Raw genomic sequence first — 20901 nt, 5'->3', positions numbered from 1 at the left:
CCAAAAAAAAAAAAAAGAAAGAAAAAGTTTAAGTTTTCTTTATGGTAGAACTTGTTATAATTTTGATATGCTAATAGTCATTATGAAGTTCCAAGTTGTAGCAAGTGTTAGTTATACTAGTCATTGTTTCCTAGTTATTTCATGTTTGTTCTTTTTCAGCATCTGGAGAAGACTAACGTTCTATGGGATGTATTTTAGGAAGCACTTGGTTAGATGATTCAGGTTGTACAAATAATGTTGGTATTTATTCTTTCTGAGTCTTTTTCATGTAGGGTAGGCACCACAAATAATATACAGATCCATCTACATTTTTTCAGTTGTGTGGCCTTTGTGCTTTTTTTTTTACTTGTTGATAGACTTTTATTTCATTTATTTATATGCGGTACTGAGAACCGAACCCAGTACCTCACACATGCCAGGAAAGTGCGCTACCACTGAGCCCCAACCCCTCCTTGCCCCCCCCAGCCACTCCCACTTCCCTTTGTGTCTTTATCTTTATTGCCTTTTTATGTTTTGGATATTGGGTTCTACATTGGAATGTGTAATAGAGGATAAAACATCTACTTTCTTAGTTCTTTTATATTATACCATTTTTAGTTTATGACACTTATTTTTTTAACACTCTTATTTCTTAGTTCTTTTATACCATTTTTAGTTTATGACACTCTTTTTTTTTAACACTCTTATTCTTTTATCTTCTCCTTTTGAGATATCACTTTTTGTTTATATACTTATTTGTAAACATAGCCCCCCAACCATTCAGATAATTATTTGTTGATTGAGGAAAGGAGAGAGAGATACATTAGGGTTTTTACATTTTTATTTACTCCCCTTCTCTCGTTCACTTTGATATACTGAATAACCTTATTTTTTCACCATGGAAGTCTGATTTTTTAAAATTTCTGGGTCTTTAAAGTTGGCTGTGTTGTCTGGGAGGTTTCTAAATTATGAATTTGAGTGGAAATAAAGAACATTTAATTAAGGAAGATTTCAGAAATCTTTAGGAGATAAAAATTGAAAACTAATCTTTAATTCTTATCCTTTTGGTTAGAATCAAATTTCTAGGTCCATTGACTAAAGTTGGCTATATTGCCTGGGAGGTTTTTGAGCTATGGATTTGGGCGGAAATGAAAAAATCACACATTATTATTATTATTTTTTTTAGTTGTAGATGGACACAGTATCTTTATTGTTTGTTTATTTTCATGTGGTGCTGAGGATTGAACCCGGTGCCTCACATGTTCGAGGCAAGCACTCCCTGAGCCACAACCCTAGCCCCAACATCACACTTTATTAGGGAAGATTTCAGAAATCTTTAGGAGATGAAATCAAAAACAAATCTTAAATTTTCATCCATTGGGTTAGAAACATCAGAAAATGTTTCTTTAAATCCATTGCTTCAACTTTTAATTCATTCTCAGACTTTTGTATAGTTTTAATTTTTTTAAATGTCTAGAATTAGAATAGCTTCTCACTTTCATGAGGATCTCTCTAGATCTTCTGTTATGTTTCCAACTATTCTATTCCACCTATCTATGCTTTGTATATTTTATCATCCTTATAGCTCTTGCTTGTTTCTGTGTGATTTCTATCATTAGTAATTTCAGTTTGTCTATATTCCTCAAATCCTGGATTCTTTCTGGCAGTATGCATTTCTTAAGCCCAGTTAGTTGCTAACTACCTGTTTTATCCAGTTTTTTTTTTAAAAAATGTGTAAGAATATTTTATAGGTAATTGGCATATCTATGATTATCTGATTTCATTAGTTGCTCCTCAATTGGTTTATGGCTGGTGAGTGGAGAGCACCGTTTCTACAGGTTTTGTGGCATATTAAACATGTCTAGCATAATATATAAATCTTACACTAATCCTATACCTTAGTTTATACAACTGGGATGTTGCTTTAATTATTGTTGTGTATCCTGCTTTTTAATATTTTAAAATTAAAAATATTTTGCTAATAATTGTTTGGTTATTAACACACACATATTGAAATAATTGAAATAATACAGTACAGAATTATATAAGAGCATCTTCTTTTTCCAAGGTAATTAACATTTATGGCCTGAGGGTATCCTTCACACCCTACACTCCTTATTTATAACAAAGGGGTTTAGTTTGCATTCACTGAGAAAGAATCACTACATTAGAAACTTATTGTAATTTTTTTTCACTCAGTTCTGTTATGAGCTGTCCCTACAAATCCATGGATATCTTCCATGTTTGCAGTCCCTTGTCTTTTTTTGATATTTTTAGATATATATGACAATAGATTGTATTTTGATATATCATACATACATGAACCTTATCTTTTTTCTCTAATACATATACACATGACTAAATAAAACCCAGTAGTAGTTCTGTTGTGGGGAGGGCCCTTTTAGTTTTTATTTTTTAAAATTCTTTTTAGTTTGACTCTTCATCATTCTTCTCCCAATTAAAATGATAACCCATGTTAAAACTTGTTATATATTCTTTCACTTTTTTTTGTTGTTGTTGGCCATGCTTACTGTTGTATGTGGTTAATGCATATGTGTCTGAACACACAAGGTGTGTAATTTTTGTTTATTTTAGTAAAATGGGATTATAAAATGCCCTTGTATTTAGTAGGTAAGTTGTATCATTTAGTAATACATTGTAAAAATCCTTTAATTCTGTTGGGATAGTTTTAATTCATTTCTTTTTGATTTTTTAAAAAACATCTTTATGTCATTTTTCTCTTTCAACATTTTATTATGAAAAATCTTAAATGCAAAAAATTGAAAGATTATCACAATGAATAGTGAAACACTCTTTAATTGTCTCAGTAATCATCAATATTATATCATATTCAATGTATCTTTCTTTGTGTTTCATATATTATTTTTGCAGTACTTTTTGAAAATTAAGTGTGGATATCATCTCATTTTATCCCTACATATGTTAGCATATGGAATGAGGACATTCTCTTTCATAATCATGTTATTACTATTACATGGAAGAAAATTAATAATATTGTTATAATATCTCATAGCCAATATGTATTCAAATTTCTCCAGTTGTTCCCAGAATGACTTTTATAGATGTTTTATATTAAAATAAGACCCACTGAGGCTCATTCATTGCTATCATTCATTGTGTTTCTCCCTTTTGTGCCTAACATTTTGAAAAGTCTTATACAGTAGACTTGTAGAGTGTTCTTAATCTTGAATTTGCCTGATTATCTTGTAGTGTTATTTAACTTGTGTCTGCCTTTTGTATAAATTGAAAATTAGCTTTTGGGGGCATGTGTAGATTAAATGTTTCTGCAAAGAATACTTCACAGGTATGTGATCCACTTTATATTGTGTCACATTAGGACACACATAGTGTTAGATTATTCCACTATTAATGCTACTAAATTTGCCCACTTGTTTCATAGGGATCTCTAGATACATCCACTAGAAAAGAGCTTTTTTCTTATTGTAATTAATAAATAGTCTTGGTGATACTTTAATACCATGTGAATATCTTATTTTGCAGCACATAATTTCTTACTTAGTTGCTTTAGAATTCATTGAGATTCTTTCCTAAATTAGTTATTATACTGGGTGCTCTAATATATTAATTTTCCACTTTTACCATTTATTAAGCTGGCATTACATTATTCTGTAAAGAAAAATTCATCACCTTTTAATTTTTATTGTCAGTTTATTTTTCTTTCAATGTACTCTAAATAGTTAGTAGTTAGTATTGTTTTTGGTTCTCAGTTTCTCAAATCTGACCAGTAACTCACCATTCAAGCGGTCTCCTCTGTTCTTTTGGTATGACTTGATTCTTTAAAAATTACTGCATATTACTCCAGTAATATAACTGCAACATAGGTTTATTATTATCCCACAATGGACATTTTTGTTTTCAGTATATTTACTACTACAAATATTAAAATAAACAAATAAACATTTTTATATGTATATTTTACTTAAAAAACACCTCTGAAAGTTCTGTATTTATTTTATTTTATTTTATTCTAATGAAGTTTCTTGTTAGTATAGGTATTATTTCTATTACTAGGAATAGTGCTAATGGAGTGCCATTCTTCTGAAATTCACCTTTTGCCCTCCTATACCACACTATCATAATGTTTTTATTTCCTTTAAAGCATTTTTTATCATATTCTTTTTCTTTTTTAATTTACTTATTTTCTGACATAGGATATAAGCTTTCTGATAGCAAAACTTTGTTTTCCTTCTTCATTGTTTATATCTAGAACCTTGTAATTAAAGATGGCCATATAGTAGGCACTTGATTGAATGAATGAGTATGGCTATACTACCTAAATTTACTATGAGTCTCAGTTTTAAATGTTTTTTTTTTCCTGTTAATACACTTTAATTTTTAATTTTTTTTCAGCTTTTGTAAAGATCTATGCTTAGACTTCTTTTGATTACTTAGAGAACTTTCCACATTTGTCCTTATGATCATGTAACATTTTGCCCTTTTTTGGGTGTTTTTTTCCAAACTAAAATATTTATAAAACTTGAAAAATAAGGCTTTATGGAAATGTTACTGATTATATTTTTTCAAAAGCACTTTTTTTCCCCCCTTGAAATAACGAGCTTTACATTTGACATTATAGATGTACAAATCCTCTCTTTGGTCTTATTCAGTAGTAGATACTTGGTTGTACTTTTGTACTTTATTCTTGAGGTTTGTAGTTTATATTTTAGAGGATGGAAACATTCTCAAAATACTCCGGGAAAAAAATTACTAGGAAACATAATACTTGCTTTGTAGAGCAATCCAATTTATTTTTAGGTAGTAGAATGGTGCTTTTGAATCTGGAGATTTGAAATTATTTGGTTTAGATACATAGGATATTTAAAAATTATTTAATTTTATAAAGTATAGTATTTTACAGATTTATTGGTATTAATTTGACTTATTAAACTTCAACATGGTTTTTTATTTATCTTTAAAATTTATCTTTAAAATTACATGATGTTTGATTATTACCATTCTTTTATTGCAGAATGTGCCCATTTACTTTTGGCTCACAATGCTCCAGTAAAGGTGAAAAATGCTCAGGGATGGAGCCCTCTGGCAGAAGCCATCAGCTATGGAGACAGACAGATGAGTAAGCAATATGAATTACTGTTGTTGATAAATATTCCAAAAATACAAAGTGAAGTATTTGAGATATTTTTCATTTAGTGTTATTTTTCCATACTACAAACCTTGAAGTTAAATCTGTAAAATTATATGTGAATTATTCATGACTTAGGAACTTGAACATTGAAAACTATACAAAAAGAATTGAGGAACCATGTTTAAAAGTATATTGTTTATAGATGGGCATGGTGGCACCCACCTGTAATACCAGGAGTTTGGGAGACTGAGACTGGAGGGTCACAAGTTCGAGGCCAACCTAGGCAACTTAGTGAGACCCTGTCTCAAAAATAAAATAAAAACATCTGGGCATCTATTTCAGTGTTAGAGTGCCTGTTGGTTCAATCCCCAGTGTTGTTATTCTGAATAAAAGAATCCTTGAAAGTCACAAAAATCTCACAGTGGGTAAGAAACCCAGGAGCCCATAGAGTTTCTCTTCACTCTAAACTGGTTAGAAAAATCAGTATGTAAAATAAGCCAGTTGTGTTTTCTAGCCTGGCAAAGATTACTTTAATTTTTTTTTCCCCATTTCAACTTTAGTTACAGCTCTTTTAAGAAAGCTTAAGCAGCAATCCAGGGAAAGTGTTGAAGAAAAACGACCTCGATTATTAAAAGCCCTGAAAGAGGTAAGCTATATTTCTTTGCGGATTTTGCACCTAAAGAGTAATTGAAAGTGTGATTTTAAGCATTTTTAATAAATTCTAAATTTTTACTGCTGGTTAAGGATTAATAAAGGGTAAGAAGCATGTTCAAATTAAGCAGTAATTGAAATAACAAAATATTGTGATTATAAGTGTAATCTAAGAAGCACCTACTTTCTTTGAATTAAGAAAATAAAGATTTATTACTTTTTAGTAAATTAGATAAGTAAGCAAAAAGGAGGTGCATCATAATTAATGGCAATAATTTTCCTTTGTGCTTTGGATTAGAAGATTCTATAATAGCTGAATATGATGCTGCTAAAAGGAGCAATTTGTGTTTTATTTATGTAACAATAAAGTTTTGTCCATGCTGTCTCAGAGTGGTTAGAGTTGATTGTGCTGGCACAGAAGAGAGAGATTTTTTTTCTGTTTTTGTTCTCTTCCTTTGTATTTTTTTTTAATATCTTTGTTTTATTTATTTATTTTATGTAGTGTTGAGGATCAAACCCAGTGCCTCACGCATATGAGGCAAGTGCTCCACCTCTAAGTTACAACCCCAGCCCTTCTTCCTTTGTATTTTTTTTTAACTTGTTTTAATTAGTTACACATGACAGTACAGTGATCTTGACATAGCATACATTTGAATCATATGGGGTATAATTTCTCATTTTTCTGAGTGTACAGGTTGCAGAATCATATTGGTCATACAGTCTCATATATATATATACAGCAATAGTAATGTCTGTTTTATTCTGCTGTCCTTCCCTTTCCCCTTTCCCCTCCCCTCCCATCACTTCTCTCTACCCAATCTAATGTGACACACTTCTTTTTTTTTCCCCCCTCACATCATCATACATGTATTCTGTATAACGATGAGAGTCTCCTTCCATCTTCCGTACAATTCCCCTTCTCCCTCCCTTTCCTTCCCACCTCTCTTCCCTATTTGGTGGTAATTTTCTCATGCTCTTCCTCCCTACTCCATTTTGAGTCACCCCCCGCCCCCCCTTATATCAGAGAAGACATTCGGCATTTGTTTTTTAGGGATTGGCTAACTTCACTTAGCATAATCTGCTCTAATGCCATCCGTTGCCCTGCAGATGCCATGATCTTGTTATTTTTTAGTGCTGAGTAATATTCCATTGTGTATAAATGCCACATTTTTTTTTATCCATTCATCCATTGAAGGGCATATAAGTTGGTTCCACAGTCTAGCTATTGTGAATTGTGCTGCTATAAACATTGATGTGGCTATGTCCCTGTAGAATGCTGTTTTTAGGTCTTTTGGGTATAGTCCGAGAAGTTCCTTTGTATTTTTGATGTCTGACAGAACTGTGGGTGAAAGATAATGTGTGCTATTATGCTTTAAATAATAATCATGTTTTGATGATGATGTGATAATGGCTTGTCTTCTCTTAGGCGATGCTAATTTTTTTTTCTTTTTTTTTGAGATCTGAAGAGTTATAGAAAGAGTCAGAAAAAATGTATTTAGGTTGCAATAATATCTAGTATTAGATAAACTTCTTTCATTGTTTGAAATACAGAGGTCTAACTTGCCAGTGTTGCTATATTTGCACTACTTTACTTATATTCATACTGTTTAAATTTTTAGAGAATATTTGATTTTAATAGTTTCCTTAATAATTATAGTCTCTTTGCCGTCTAGCTTTTAGTTTGAAAAATAAAAGTTTTCTCCACAGGTCTCATATGATTAACATTTTCATATTTACTAAATCTATCACTTCATATAAAAATCTTTTCAGTTGTATTATTTTAAACCATCATGAGACAGTACACATAATCATTTTGATAGTTATTTTTAAAGTTAGTTATTTTAACGATAATGCCTATTATTATCATTTTGGTTGTGCTGACAAGTATAATATGTAATCATACAAATTTAAATGTGATAACATATTCTTATGATATGTATAGTAGTATATATTTTCCTTTGTAATTGAGTAATGCATGCTATTATGCTTTAAGTAATAATCATGTTTTGATTTTTTTGTTCTTAAACTTTTTAAATTGATTTTTTATTATTTTCTATTCTCATAGATTTATAATGGTCATAGATTAAAGCAAAATATTAAGCAAGTATAAGAACTGTTAACTACGGTGCATTTGTTAATTATTCATATTTCATTTTGCAGCTAGGTGACTTTTATCTAGAACTTCACTGGGATTTTCAAAGCTGGGGTAAGAGTATGCTGTTTTATTGTACAATATTTATTTGTGCCAGAGATACAAGTGAAAAAAAATATTATAGAAATGTTATCACAACAATTTTGATACTTGTTCTGATGGAAATTATTTTTCATGACATTGAAAATAATAATTAAAAGCTCTGTGGCAATAATTAAACCAATGTGATCAGCAGCTTTCATAATTGTTTTTAAGGTTGAAATTTTACTTAAATTTTTTTTTTTTAAATAAAAGATAGGGTTAAAAATTTGAGTAATTTAATGTAAAGAATTTTAATTTAATGCAAGGAATTTTAAAAAATATAGTCCATGAAGATTTGGATTTAATAAGCTTATTATGTTTTTAAAAGCATCTGAATTAACTTTTATATTGTAAAATTATTTGAATGCTCAGTGATACTTATCTCCCAAATAATCATAGAAATAAACCATATAGTGACAAATATATGAGGTATATTCCATTTTATATAATTTTGTATGTTATATAATGTCTGTGTATATGTATATTTATTTTTATTATTATTTTTACAATACTGGGGTGACACTTTATTACAGAGCTACACTTCAGCCCATTTATTACTTTTTATTTGAGATAGAATCTTGTTAAGTTGCCAAAGTTAGTCTCAAACTTGGGATCCTCCTGCCAAGAGTATCTGGGTTTATAGTGTATGCTACTGTGTCCTGTTCATGAAAAAGTAAATACAGCCATAAATTTGAAGATCTCCAAGTTAGACTGATCTAATGCCTGAATTTTCTCATCTGTAGAGATTCAAGTCTTGCCAGTGATCCTAAACTGGGTTGTCTCTTGAATATGTTGGCTCCTTGACTGATTATCTTCATGATGTTAGTTGTGTGAATTCTAAAATTGTCAGTTGCTGAACAAAATTGTTAAAAATTGAAATATAAATACATGTAATCACCCCTGCTTTATATTTTTATTTAGTTATTAAAATACATTATAAATTTTGCATAGTCAAATTTATGACATAACCACTGAGGTACTTATAAAAAGTATATCATCTTTGAGAACTTGATTTTGACATATGAAAGTCAGCACATCTGTTTCATTGCTGAAAAGGATTTTAAGTTGGGTGTAGTGGCTCAGCTCCTCAGGTGACTAAGACAGGAGGATTGCAAGTTTGTAACCAGCCTCAATAATTTAGTGAGGCCTTAAGCAACCAGCAAGACCTGGGGGTGTATGTCAGTGGTAGGCCACCCTGTGTTCAATTCTCAGTACCAACAAAAAAAGAAGACAACAGTAAAGAAAAAAGATTTTAGTTGTTGAATGTCAAAACTGTATCTGATAATTAAGATATCATATGTAATTCTAAAAACTTAACCCATTGGTATCTATTTAGCTTAGACAGTTTACATTAAAAAAACCAGGAGGTAATCTGTTATTAGATTTGATGTTTAAGCCTTTTTTAGACTTTGAGAATGTTTCTTCCCTTTATCAAAACCTATTGTGTGTGTGTGTGTGTATGTATGTGTGTATGTATGTATAAGGGAAACCAGAAATAGGGAGAGCTAAGAAATATTGAGATCTGGGTAAATTTAATTTTGAGATAGTAGAGCATACTTACTTTTTCTCTTGTTATTTACATTCACTTTTTGGAGAAACTAGTCCAGGATTTAATCTCAAGTTTGAAGACAAATGAACTATTCCAGCCTGAGGTTTGAGATATAGAAAACCTTTGAACTGGAGTCAGTACTGTTTTCTAAGTATTTGGCTTGGCATGATATCATATGTGTTTCCTGAGCTTCAATTTCTTCTTTTTTTAAACATGTAGATAATAGTAACTACCTATTGCTTATAAACACAAGTATACACAAACTTATATGTGCTATACATGTGTTATTGTTTGAATTTTAAGAATTTTGTGCTTCCCATTTTCTTTCATCATTTTGACATAGTAGTTTTTTATAGCCTGTGATGCAGATTTAAGTAGAATAATAGCTTTTATTTCCCCCAAAATAGCCAGTAAATAATAAAAAAAAGTCAGAATAGCTTGTGATAAAATATGAGTTATAGAAAACAACATTGTAGTATAGAAAGCTATAGGTAAATACTATGAATTCCATTTTATAGATTTTGAAATCTTTGTACAGTGAATAAATAACCAAGGCACATGTTTGGGATTCAAACTTATATTCAGCTATCTTGCTTCCATGATGTGTCTATACACATCACTTTTCTGCTATATTTACAAGTTATATTTAAAAGATCATTTAGGACCCAGATCCCTTTGTTTTAACTATTTGGGTGATTTAGTTACCATAGTGTATTGTTTACTCATCTATAATACCATGCAGTATGTATTTAAGAGTTACCTTATATGGACTCTGCTACTCTTGTATGTTTGTGGGAGAGGTAAGGACACAGTAAATAATACAGAAATTACAATTAAGTATTAGCCACTGGATGCTTTGTGTATTACATTCATTATTAATCGGAAAATGCCATTTTAAAGGAAATGATTATAATTTGGTGAATTGGTGAAATGTTTATATTAGTGTTCTTTTAATTGTAAAGTTTATAAATGTCTCAGAATTTACTTTTTTCCTTTTGTTTTTTTAAATATAGTGCCTTTACTTTCCCGAATTCTGCCTTCTGACGCATGTAAAATATACAAACAAGGTATTAATATCAGGTAAGGTGATATGATTTTTTTTCCTTGAGTAAAAGAAAATTGAGATTTGGAGGAAACTTTTCCTCCTGTAATCCTAGCTTACATGTGCTTAATAACTTAAAAATAAATAAGATACTATAATATGTTTAATTAATTTTATTCATTTGAGACCTATTACAGACAAAAATCTTGACTTTAATCAAGATAGTTGCTTTAGCAACTAGTTTTATTCAACAACAAACTATCCAGCAGACAAACATGAAGACCATGATATATATATATATATATATATATATATATATATATAATAAAATTTTGTTTATCTACATCTCTACAGATCTCCAGATTATTAATTTGGGTGTTTTAGGGGTCTCTACCTAGACTAAATACTTTGAAGGGATCATTTCATATAAACTTCTTTCTAGATGAGAAAGCTCAGAGATATCAAAAGTTTTTTTATGTGGTGCTGAGGATCGAACCCAGTGCCCTGTGCATGCCAAGCGAGCGCGCTACCACTTGAGCTACATCCCCAGCCCAATCCGTATATTTTTCAGGCTGTGGAGATGTGGTCTGGGAAAGAGATTGATAGTCTGAATCTGGTAGTAGGTTAAGAGATTTGTAGTAGGTTAAAGGATTGATCAAAGTTGAAGGATGAAGTAAGGTTTAGTATCAGATGATTAAGCATAAAATGGATGTAGATCAAAAGGGTCGTTCTAAATCTAGGAATGTAGTCCATATATTTTGCTCTACCCATCTTAATACTCCGCTGAGATAGTAACGTTTTAAAGGGATCAAAGAATGTTAGGTCTCTTTTCCTTTTCTGTTTTTCCCTGTGGAAGTAACTTATTGAGGAGCTGTAACAAAGGAAATGGTAGAAAACAAAGGGAAATATTTCAGCAGTAGGGAAACACTTTTTTTCTTGATGAGTTAATGAAGTATGTATTCAGAAAAGTAAAATGTAGATAAAATGGAATATGTATTTAAATGGTTTTTAAAACTAAAATATTTTAAATTTAACTTGCTTATAGGTTTAGATTGAAATATATTAGAATCTTAGTTTGAGTTTAGAAGACATAAAACTTGTGTAATTATTAATGAAGTTTTGTTTATCAGTTTCTCACCTACCTGTATCTTTCACAGGCTTGATACAACTCTCATAGATTTCACTGACATGAAGTGCCAACGAGGGGATTTAAGCTTCATTTTCAATGGGGATGCGGCACCCTCTGAATCTTTTGTAGTATTAGACAATGAACAGAAAGTTTATCAGCGAATACACCATGAGGTGAGCTGTTGTCTTATCAATATTTTTCTAAATGGTTAAAAAAAATGTATTTAGCCAAGTGTCCATTGTAATTGCTTTAAAAGTATAAGATATAATTGAGTTGATTTATTCTCAAAGGTTCCATTTCCTTACAACTAGCCTTTTTTTTCCTCCCCATGATCTGGTCTACATTTTGACCAGTCCATTAAGTCTCTTTGCTCAGAATTCACTGATTATCTCCTCAATCAATGAATTTTGATTTCTTTTAGTTCTTATTTGTAGTTTTCATTTGTTGAACCTCTGCTGTTTTTTTTTTCCTTCTTTTTTTTTTTTTGTGGTATAGGGGTATAGGGTATTGATCTCAGGGGTCCTTGACACTGAGCCACATCCCCCAACCCCATTTTGTATTTTATAGAGACAGGGACTCACTGAGTTGCTTAGTGCCTCACTTTTGCAGAGCTTGGCTTGAACTGTCGATCCTCCTGCCTCAGCCTGTCAAGCTGCTGGGATTATAGGCATGTGCTACCATGCCTGGCTTTTTGCTGTTTTACTATTTATCACTTTGATTTCTTCTAATGTTTCTGACTTTCTTTATCTCCTTAGTATGGACCCGTCTCTTGCTGTTTCTGCATTCTTTTACTCTCTTTGGCTAACCTTTTCTTTCTCTATTCCCCCTCAGCATTATCGTACCCTCTGGTATATCATCTTTTTATGTTGGTATTGCTTCACAACCAACGTTTACAAACGATATGCATCATTTTTATTTTTTGTTCCCTTTTCCTTCTATCTTCTAAAAAAGCTTTTCCAGGATCTAGGTCATTGATTTTAAGTCAACATTGTTTTTTTGAGGGGTGGCTGGGAGGGGATCACTGGTGTTTTTATTTTGTCTTATTTTTTCATCTGTGGCTCATTCTTCAGTATCTCATAGTTTAGACCTTCATATTGCTGTATCTACTTATAAGACCTTATTTACTTTGGGGTATGTGTACTACTGAAATAAATAGGTTCCTAACTGACATTATGCAATCAAGATTTAGAATGAAAGGAGAAGAAAAAAGGGTATTTCTTATAGGAGAAATAGAATGAGTAAAGTCAGAGAAACAGAAAGATCATTGTTTTCAGGGAAGGTTTCTCCTATGAAATGAGAAAGGCCTTAAAAAGACAGATAAGATAATTTAAGGTCTGCTGCAATTGGCAAGAGAATGTCACAGATTCTTAAGGTATTTTAATCAAAAAGTAATTCATGTGCATTGTTCTTGGGTATTTTACTTTTCATCTTCCACAAATATTTATCAAGGACCTAATAAAAGGCTAGACATTGCTAGGTGCTATGAATAGTATTATCATATTAATAGTGTATATCAGTTACTACCATATATTAAGTGCTAATTGACAGTGTTCAAGGATTACAAGTGCTTTACAGTTTTCCTCATAAACTTCTTACATAACCTGCCAAATAAGTTAGTATCTCCATTTTACAGGTCAGAAAATTACTTATAGCATTTAAATGAGAGCTCAAAAGATTACACAACTAACATGCAAGATGAATTGGAAAAGGGAGAAATTGAAGGCAGGGAAATTATTTGTGAATATTTTAGAGTTATTCATTGGAGAGGTGATGAGATACTAGTATAGTATAGTGAATAGTTAAATTATGACATCTATTTTTAATATGGCCATTATAGAAATTTCTAATAACTTAAGTGTAGTAAATTAAGAAGAGGAAACATGGCTGTGTGTAGTGAAGCTGGCTTGAAGAATGGATGATAGCAGAATCATTGATAGGACTGGAACATTTGGAAAAGGAAATAGGCTTGGGATTTTAAAGAATTTGCATCTTGAGCCTGTTGCTAAAACCATTGTACTTGTTAGAACTTTCTCTTTATTAAATTTCTTGGAAGTATTTGCTTTTGGTTTTTGGAATTTTTGTTTTCTTTGGATTTGACCTTGGCCACTTGTTGCTATTTTCCAATTTTTCCTGATTTTTTCTTTACCTACTTCTTTTTCTCTGCTTACCTTTTAGATATTGATGTACAGACTTTATTTTCTTGTCATTATTCCCTAAACAATATGGCAAAACAAATATTTACATTGCATTTGTATCAGGTATTAACACATAAAGATGGGAGGATATGCATAGATTATATGCAAATATGCTGTTTTTATACAAACTGGGTCCTGTATTGAATTCCTTGTAGCTGCTGAGGGAGTACTGTACTCTCTGTTTATGCTAATGTGCATGCATAAATAATAATTCGTCATTAATTTTGAAGGAATGTAGTTAAAAGCAGGTATTTTTCTTTTATTAATTTTTTTTTTAAGTTGTCAGTGGACTTTTACTTTATTTGTTTATATGGGGTGCTGAGAATCGAACCCAGTGCCTCACACATGCTAGGCAGGCACTCTACCACTGAACCACAACCCCAGCCCCATAAAACAGGTATTTTTCAATGATGTAGTTAGGATAGCTCTGATTTATAGAAGAGTTCTGTTCCAAAAGTTTACTTGAAAAATACAGTAAAATTTGTATATAACAATGTGCTTTGTAGTGTTAGTTGCCAAGCTGATATATAAAATTCTAGTTAATTAGTAATCTATTTGAAGTATAATGTTTTGACAGTTCTTTTCAATGTATTTTATCCAAAGCTTTTCTTTAGAAAACTGTTCAGAAATAGTTTGTGTTACCCAGCAATATGTTTTTAGCTGTTATACTTAGTAGTGATATCAAGATTTTGCTCCATTATCTGTAAGGGTGGAGAAAATGATATTGTCTTAGTTCTAAGCCATTGCTATTGTTTTCTGTAGACTCAAAAATTCAGAAAGGGATCTTATCTAGGTGAAAATTAGGTGGTTGAGAAATAGAACTTCTAAGAACCATTGTTAACCCTGTGGACAGTTCTCATTCCCTAAATGCCACTCTAGTTTTTACCTAATGTTAAAAGTGTCTCTTGGCCTGTTAGGAAATAGAACCTCATCTTATACCCACACTTACTCTTCTGTACCTGATCACTTATTCTTCTGTCCCTGAAGCAAGTATAAAGGCACAAAGCTTTCTTTCATTTCTTTCTTAATCTAAAATATAATTGTTGCTTAATTAATAATACCAGCACTAGAGAATATATGGAGGATAAAACCTGAAGAAGGGCTGCTTTTTAAGTTTAGAAATCATGGACTGATATTAATGGATTCCTTTCTTTTCTGTAAGAAATACAGAAAAAGCTGGGTACGGTGGAATATACCTGTAATCCTAAAGACTTTGGAGCCTGAGTCAGGAAGATCTTAAGTTTGAGACCAGCTTTAGTAACTTAGTGAGACCCTGTCTCAAAATAAAAGAAATAAATAGGTCACAGTAATAAAAAAGCTGTCTAAAACATACAGCTATGTTATTATATATGGATTTAATTCTGAAAAGATAAGTTAAAGGCTGGGGGTGTAGCTCAGTGGCAGAGCAACCCTGGGTTTAATTCCTAATATTGCGGCCCAAAAAGAGAGAAGTAGAAAAAAGAATTTTTTTTCTTCTCCTTTCTCTTAGAACTTTTAAAAAGACTCAGATAACAGTGATAACTTTTCAAATTACCAATATTTGATCAAAGCCACGTTCATCTATATTTCAAGGAAATCTTTTATATGTGCATTTTATTTTATCTCATGTCTTTTAATTCTTAAGGTAATCTTTTAAAATTGTCCTACAGATCTAGATAGTTCTGAAATGGGTAATATTGTACTGTTTCTATTTCATATCTCTAACAGTATAAGAATATGTATTTCATGAGAATTTCTTTTAAAGATTCATAATTTGTCTTAGATAAGAGATATATGAAATTTGAACATCTAATTGTTTTTAGAATAACAGGAACTTTATATTTTTTAGAAGCTATCCTTATCATCTGTAACATTGTAAGTGTTGATATTTTCATATGTACCACTAATAACCTTTAGATAAACTTAGATTCTTATATTTAATTTTTACCAATACCCTAGGAATCAGAGATGGAAACAGAAGAAGAGGTTGACATTTTAATGAGCAGCGATATTTACTCTGCAACTTTATCAACCAAATCAATTTCTTTCACTCGTGCCCAAACTGGATGGCTTTTTCGGGAAGATAAAACAGTATGTGCAAATCTAGATTTTTAAACTTTAAAAGTTGGTATTTGATGTTGCCAAAATAATGTGACCACAATGCAGAAAGAAGTAGCTTACTGAATTGTTTTCAAGTATTTTATTCTCTCTTCTTTGAATTCAGACAGGTAATTAAAATGTTGGGTTTTGGGAGTTGGAATGTATTCTTGGAGAAGCCAAGAGAGAAAGTTTAACTCATTTGAATTCTATGTTAAGGAGAATTCTTGTCGATAACTGCTTAGTTTTTACAAAATTCCATTTTATTTCAAATTCTTATTCCATAGAGAGATCACAGTAGGGATACACTGGAGTTCATTTTTCTGAATCTGTTTTGGCCCGCACTTTTAGACTTCTAAATCATTTATTCAGTATCTGTTTTTCAATATTCTTTCTAAACTCAAAAGTAAATTATGTTTCTACAACACTGCCACTAAATTAAATCTTAGTGGAAGTTTTTACATCAGTGAATTGTAAATTTCTTTCCATAATTTTCATTGCATATGTCAGCAAGAGGTTATATAAAACTGTTCAACATATATTATGAAATATATTTATAAATTTTTATTCAAGGATAATAACTACAACAGGAGAAGACCAAGATTAATTGTTTTCTAAAAATTATATTTTTATTATTATAGTAGAAATGAATGTGTTTACATTGGAGAAACAGAAAAATAACGTGTATTAGTTAGGATTTTTTGAGAAGCAAAATTAGCAGTAGATAGAAAGGGTAGAAGACAGGAATAGAGAGGAGGAACAGAAAGAGAGGGAGAAGGAAGAGAAAGAGAGGAAAAAATTGATTTATTTTAAGGAATTGGATCATTTGATTGTGGAAGCTGGCAGCCAGTCTGAAATGTGTACAGCAGCAGTCCAGCAGGCTAGAAATTAAGGTAAGAGTTGATGTTGTAGTTGAGTCAAAAATCTAAGACTGAAAACTCAGACAAAGTTTTTAAGTTTCAATTTTATAGCAGAATTGCATTTTCTTCTGGAAACCTCTGTCTTTGCCCTTAAGACCTTCAGTTATTTAGTATTAATTACACCTATAAAATACTTTCATAATATTTTGAATGGCTGGCACCTGGGCACCTTACCCTAGCCAAATTATCATAAAATTAACCACCATACAACTTGGTATATAGTTGAAAATTCTCCCTTGACGACTCCCCATAATCCCTAAACCCCTTACTGAAGGTTATCTGTATATACCCTAACCTTTTTTTGTTTTCACACATTGATATGTACCCATAGTAGTTTGTAGCTTTTTATTTAGATGTTTGGTTTCATATAAAGTGTCATTAATATTTATTGTTTTGCAACTGGATTTTTTCACTCTTTAGAATGTGAAAAAAGCCTTATTTTTACAGGTAGTACTACTTCATTCTTTTTAGCAACTGCATAGTATTTATAATATGGATATAATGTGACTTGTTTATCCAGTTGTATTTTTGGACATGTATTTCCATCCAGTTTTCTACTGTTATGAATGATGTGTCACTATTCTTTTACATGAACTTTGCATTGTCAGTTATATGCAACAAGATATGAAATGGCTACATTAAAATTTTTATTGATATAATTTACATTTAATAAATAAATACTTTTATATGGCTTCAAAAACGGGTAATTAGGGCTGGGGTTGTGGCTCAGTGGTAGAGCGCTTGCCTAGCATGCATGAGGCACTGTGTCTGATTCCCAGTACCACATAAAAATAAACAAATAAAATAAAGGTATTGTGTATATCTACAACTAAAAATATATTAAAAAAAAAAAAAAACTAGGTAATTACTACCCAATCACAGATAAAATTCTAACTGAGCTTTAGGCTCATCAATTTCCTTTCTGTTTGGCAACAAATGGCAATATAGGATTCCATGCTGTGAGATCCTACATTGCAATCCATTTGTTGGTTTGAAGTCTTATTTATACTCTGTTCTTCTGGACAGAATTAGATGGATCACTTCAAGAGAAGATAAAAATTGAAACTGCTATTCATCTAGTATTACTGCTAAGCAGCTCAAAGCTCTTGAACAGCGTCTAGGTGATCTTCTTTAATCTTTGACAGGTAAGGAGGGAGTCAGTAATCCTTATGGTTCCCATTTTGTAGGTAGAAACTGGTGAAAAGTGCTTTGCTTTATAATGTAAGTAAGGAGCCACTGAAGCAAGGTAGACCTGGAAACAACACTTAAGCTCCTAGCTTTGGAAATCAGAAAACAGCAGCAAGGTGGAGATTATTTGATTTGCATGTAGGTAGAAATGGGAAGCTTGTTTTTAATAAGTTATTGGTTTTTTTTTTTCTTCCCAAAATAAGGTATTTCAAGCTCTAACCAACTCTGGTTTGAAAAAAGGTTAATATTAAAGGTAAATAAAAAAGGTGAAGGTTAATATTAAAAGGATTAGGAAGGCTTCATTGAAATAACCCTTCCTTACTTGTCTTTAATGTCACTTGAGTTTTCCTATCCCCAGTTATAATTTAAACAATTATATTTGTAACCAAAGCTATTCTGTTATTTTTTGAAAGCAGCCAGCTGCTATAACATGACGTTTGATTCTGTTAGATAATAGAAAATTTGAATAGATCATTAATTCTAATTATACTAGATTCCTATGTGAATTAATTTATTTTAATTCCACTTTTTTTTTCTATCTATAAAATGGGAACAGTATTATCCCTGACCCCTCCTTGTTACTTATGATATTTAATTGTTGGCTTGATAAAGTTTTTCAGATAGCTTTGTGCTACTTGGGAGTCGATTATAAAGAAATATTATGTGATATTTTTGTTTAGATTTAACTCATTTGCAGATTAAGTACCACATATCTTTGTACATTTAAAATTTTCCTTTATAAAATAGAAATGCATAATTTAAAACATTTTTAATTTAATAGTATAATTTATACTAAAGGAATATTCATTTTCACCTACATATTGCACATATGTGGAAAAATATGTATAATATATGAAACTTTGAATATAAGACAAATTTATTTTAAGTTTTATTATTTTGGAATATTTGATTTTATTTTAGGAAAGAGTAGGAAACTTTTTGGCAGACTTTTATCTGGTGAATGGACTTGTTTTAGAATCAAGGAAAAGAAGAGAACATCTCAGTGAAGAGGATATCCTTCGAAATAAGGCCATCATGGAGAGTTTGAGCAAAGGTGGAAACATAATGGAACAGAATTTTGAGGTATAATTTTTACTACTTCTAATTTATAGTTTTCTAAGGAGAGAGGGGATAGACTTCATTCCTTGCATTTATATAAATATATTCACAGGTTTTGTTCATTATGTATTACCTTTTATTTTTTTGTGAGTCTTAATTTTTTTATGTTATTAGCATGAAAAAGAAAAGGAAAGAAGGTGACCTTTGGTGTTTTCCTGAGTCTGTACTTGGTCCTTGATTCTTCTTTAATAAGAAGATAAAATCATTTTGTAAGCATTAAACTCAGTGTTAAATTTTATTCCATTTTCCCTTACATATAGTCTTCTGATTCACCCATATCTGCCATCCATTTTATGAAGTCATCAGTAGCCTATACTATCCCACAAATTTTATTCAGCATCTGTTTATTGAAAGCATGTATATACAGTCATGTGACAGTAAAGAAAGGGGAGGGGAAATTAGGAAATAAAAAGATACATGAAATATAGTAACTGATCATCTTATATCCTAATAAGAAGAATTGGATGAATTTTTTTTATTTTGAAAATATTAAGATTTACAAGTAATTATAGAATACTACAAAAAAATTCTTGGATACACTTCATTAAGATTCCCCAAGTATTAATATTTAGTTACATTTAAATAGTACTGTTCTTAAAACTGCAGGATAAGGGACTCCTTTACTAATGTTACAATATTTATTTAGTGGGCCATTCTGACTTTTTTTTAAAATCAGTGACTAAGAAGTGATAGAAAAAAGTCATACCTTACCATACATGATAAGACATTATTACTTTATGAAACAATAGTTTCAAGGTTGTATGTGTTGTGTTAACATTTCTATGCATGAATGTTAGGTTGTAGTGTAAATGGAGTCACACTCATAAGAGGATTAAAAGGTATTACAAGAAGACTTGAATTCCTTGAATATTTAGTTCTTCTCCTATGGTATTGTTCCAGATGGACAAATTTTCCAGAATAGTATGCCAAGTTCCAGCTAATAGTGTATGTATATGCCAGGAAAATATTTTAATGTTTAGAAGGTTCATGTGGTGAGTGAGTCAACCATAGTTTGAGTTCAATATATAAAGTGTTTAAGTTAAAGTTGTGATGATGCCAGTTTAGTGTGAATCTGACTCCTTCCTGCCAGATCCTGCTTTTGCTCCTCATTTTTCTTCTTGCCTTGAATTAGAGCCTCTTTTCATTCATTTATTGATCTCTTGATTAGTAGGCAATGCATATATGCTCAGGAGATAAAAATAAAGATAAATAGAGGGAGTAGTCTTTGACAAAGCTACCACCCTCTCCCATTGTTGACCAGACAAAAAAGACCATGACTCTTCAAATTTGTGTTGTGGTTTAAATTTCATGAGGAGTTCTTCTAATAAATAAATTTGTTGTAATTATTGCTACTTTTGTGTAATATTGGCAACAAACCATTTTGGGATGATTATATGGAACAAGATTATTATGGAAGCGCAATTAATAGGTCATTTACCAGTTGTTTCTGATGGTCTCATTTATGCTTATTTATTTATTTGTGTAGCAGTGCTGTGGATTGAATCACTGGGCACATGTTAGGAAAGTGCGCTATGCCTAAGCCTAAATGCTTTACCTTTACCCCTACATGCCCAGCCCTTATTATGATTTATATCAACTAAATTTCAAACTGCTAATCAGAAATTAAACAGTTCCATAGCACCATGAACTTTTTGGGTTCTTTTTTTTTTTTTTTTTTTTTTTTCATTGTTC

The 20901-nt window shown here is 31.0% G+C and overlaps 1 protein-coding gene across 4 annotated transcripts in view; it reads left to right on the top strand.

Moving 5' to 3' along the window:
* Positions 1–20901, top strand: part of Ankrd13c (ankyrin repeat domain 13C) — a 77879-nt gene that overhangs the window by 34255 nt on the left and 22723 nt on the right. For all 4 annotated transcript variants that reach the window (XR_007351569.1, XM_015490503.2, XM_015490505.2 and 1 more), the window contains 7 exons: positions 4991–5095; positions 5668–5753; positions 7919–7964; positions 10554–10620; positions 11740–11884; positions 15845–15976; positions 19012–19173. Coding sequence is in view for 3 of the 4 variants with exons in the window: in XM_015490503.2 (XP_015345989.1) it covers positions 4991–5095; positions 5668–5753; positions 7919–7964; positions 10554–10620; positions 11740–11884; positions 15845–15976; positions 19012–19173 (743 nt within the window). In the remaining variant the exon portion in view is untranslated. The remainder of the gene's footprint in view (positions 1–4990; positions 5096–5667; positions 5754–7918; positions 7965–10553; positions 10621–11739; positions 11885–15844; positions 15977–19011; positions 19174–20901) is intronic.

The sequence above is a fragment of the Marmota marmota genome, unplaced genomic scaffold (assembly GCF_001458135.2).
Source record: "Marmota marmota marmota unplaced genomic scaffold, marMar, whole genome shotgun sequence".
Classification (NCBI taxonomy): domain Eukaryota; kingdom Metazoa; phylum Chordata; class Mammalia; order Rodentia; family Sciuridae; genus Marmota; species Marmota marmota.
The sequence above is the reverse complement of the archived record's forward strand: the minus strand, read 5'-3'. Positions and strand labels throughout refer to the sequence as shown.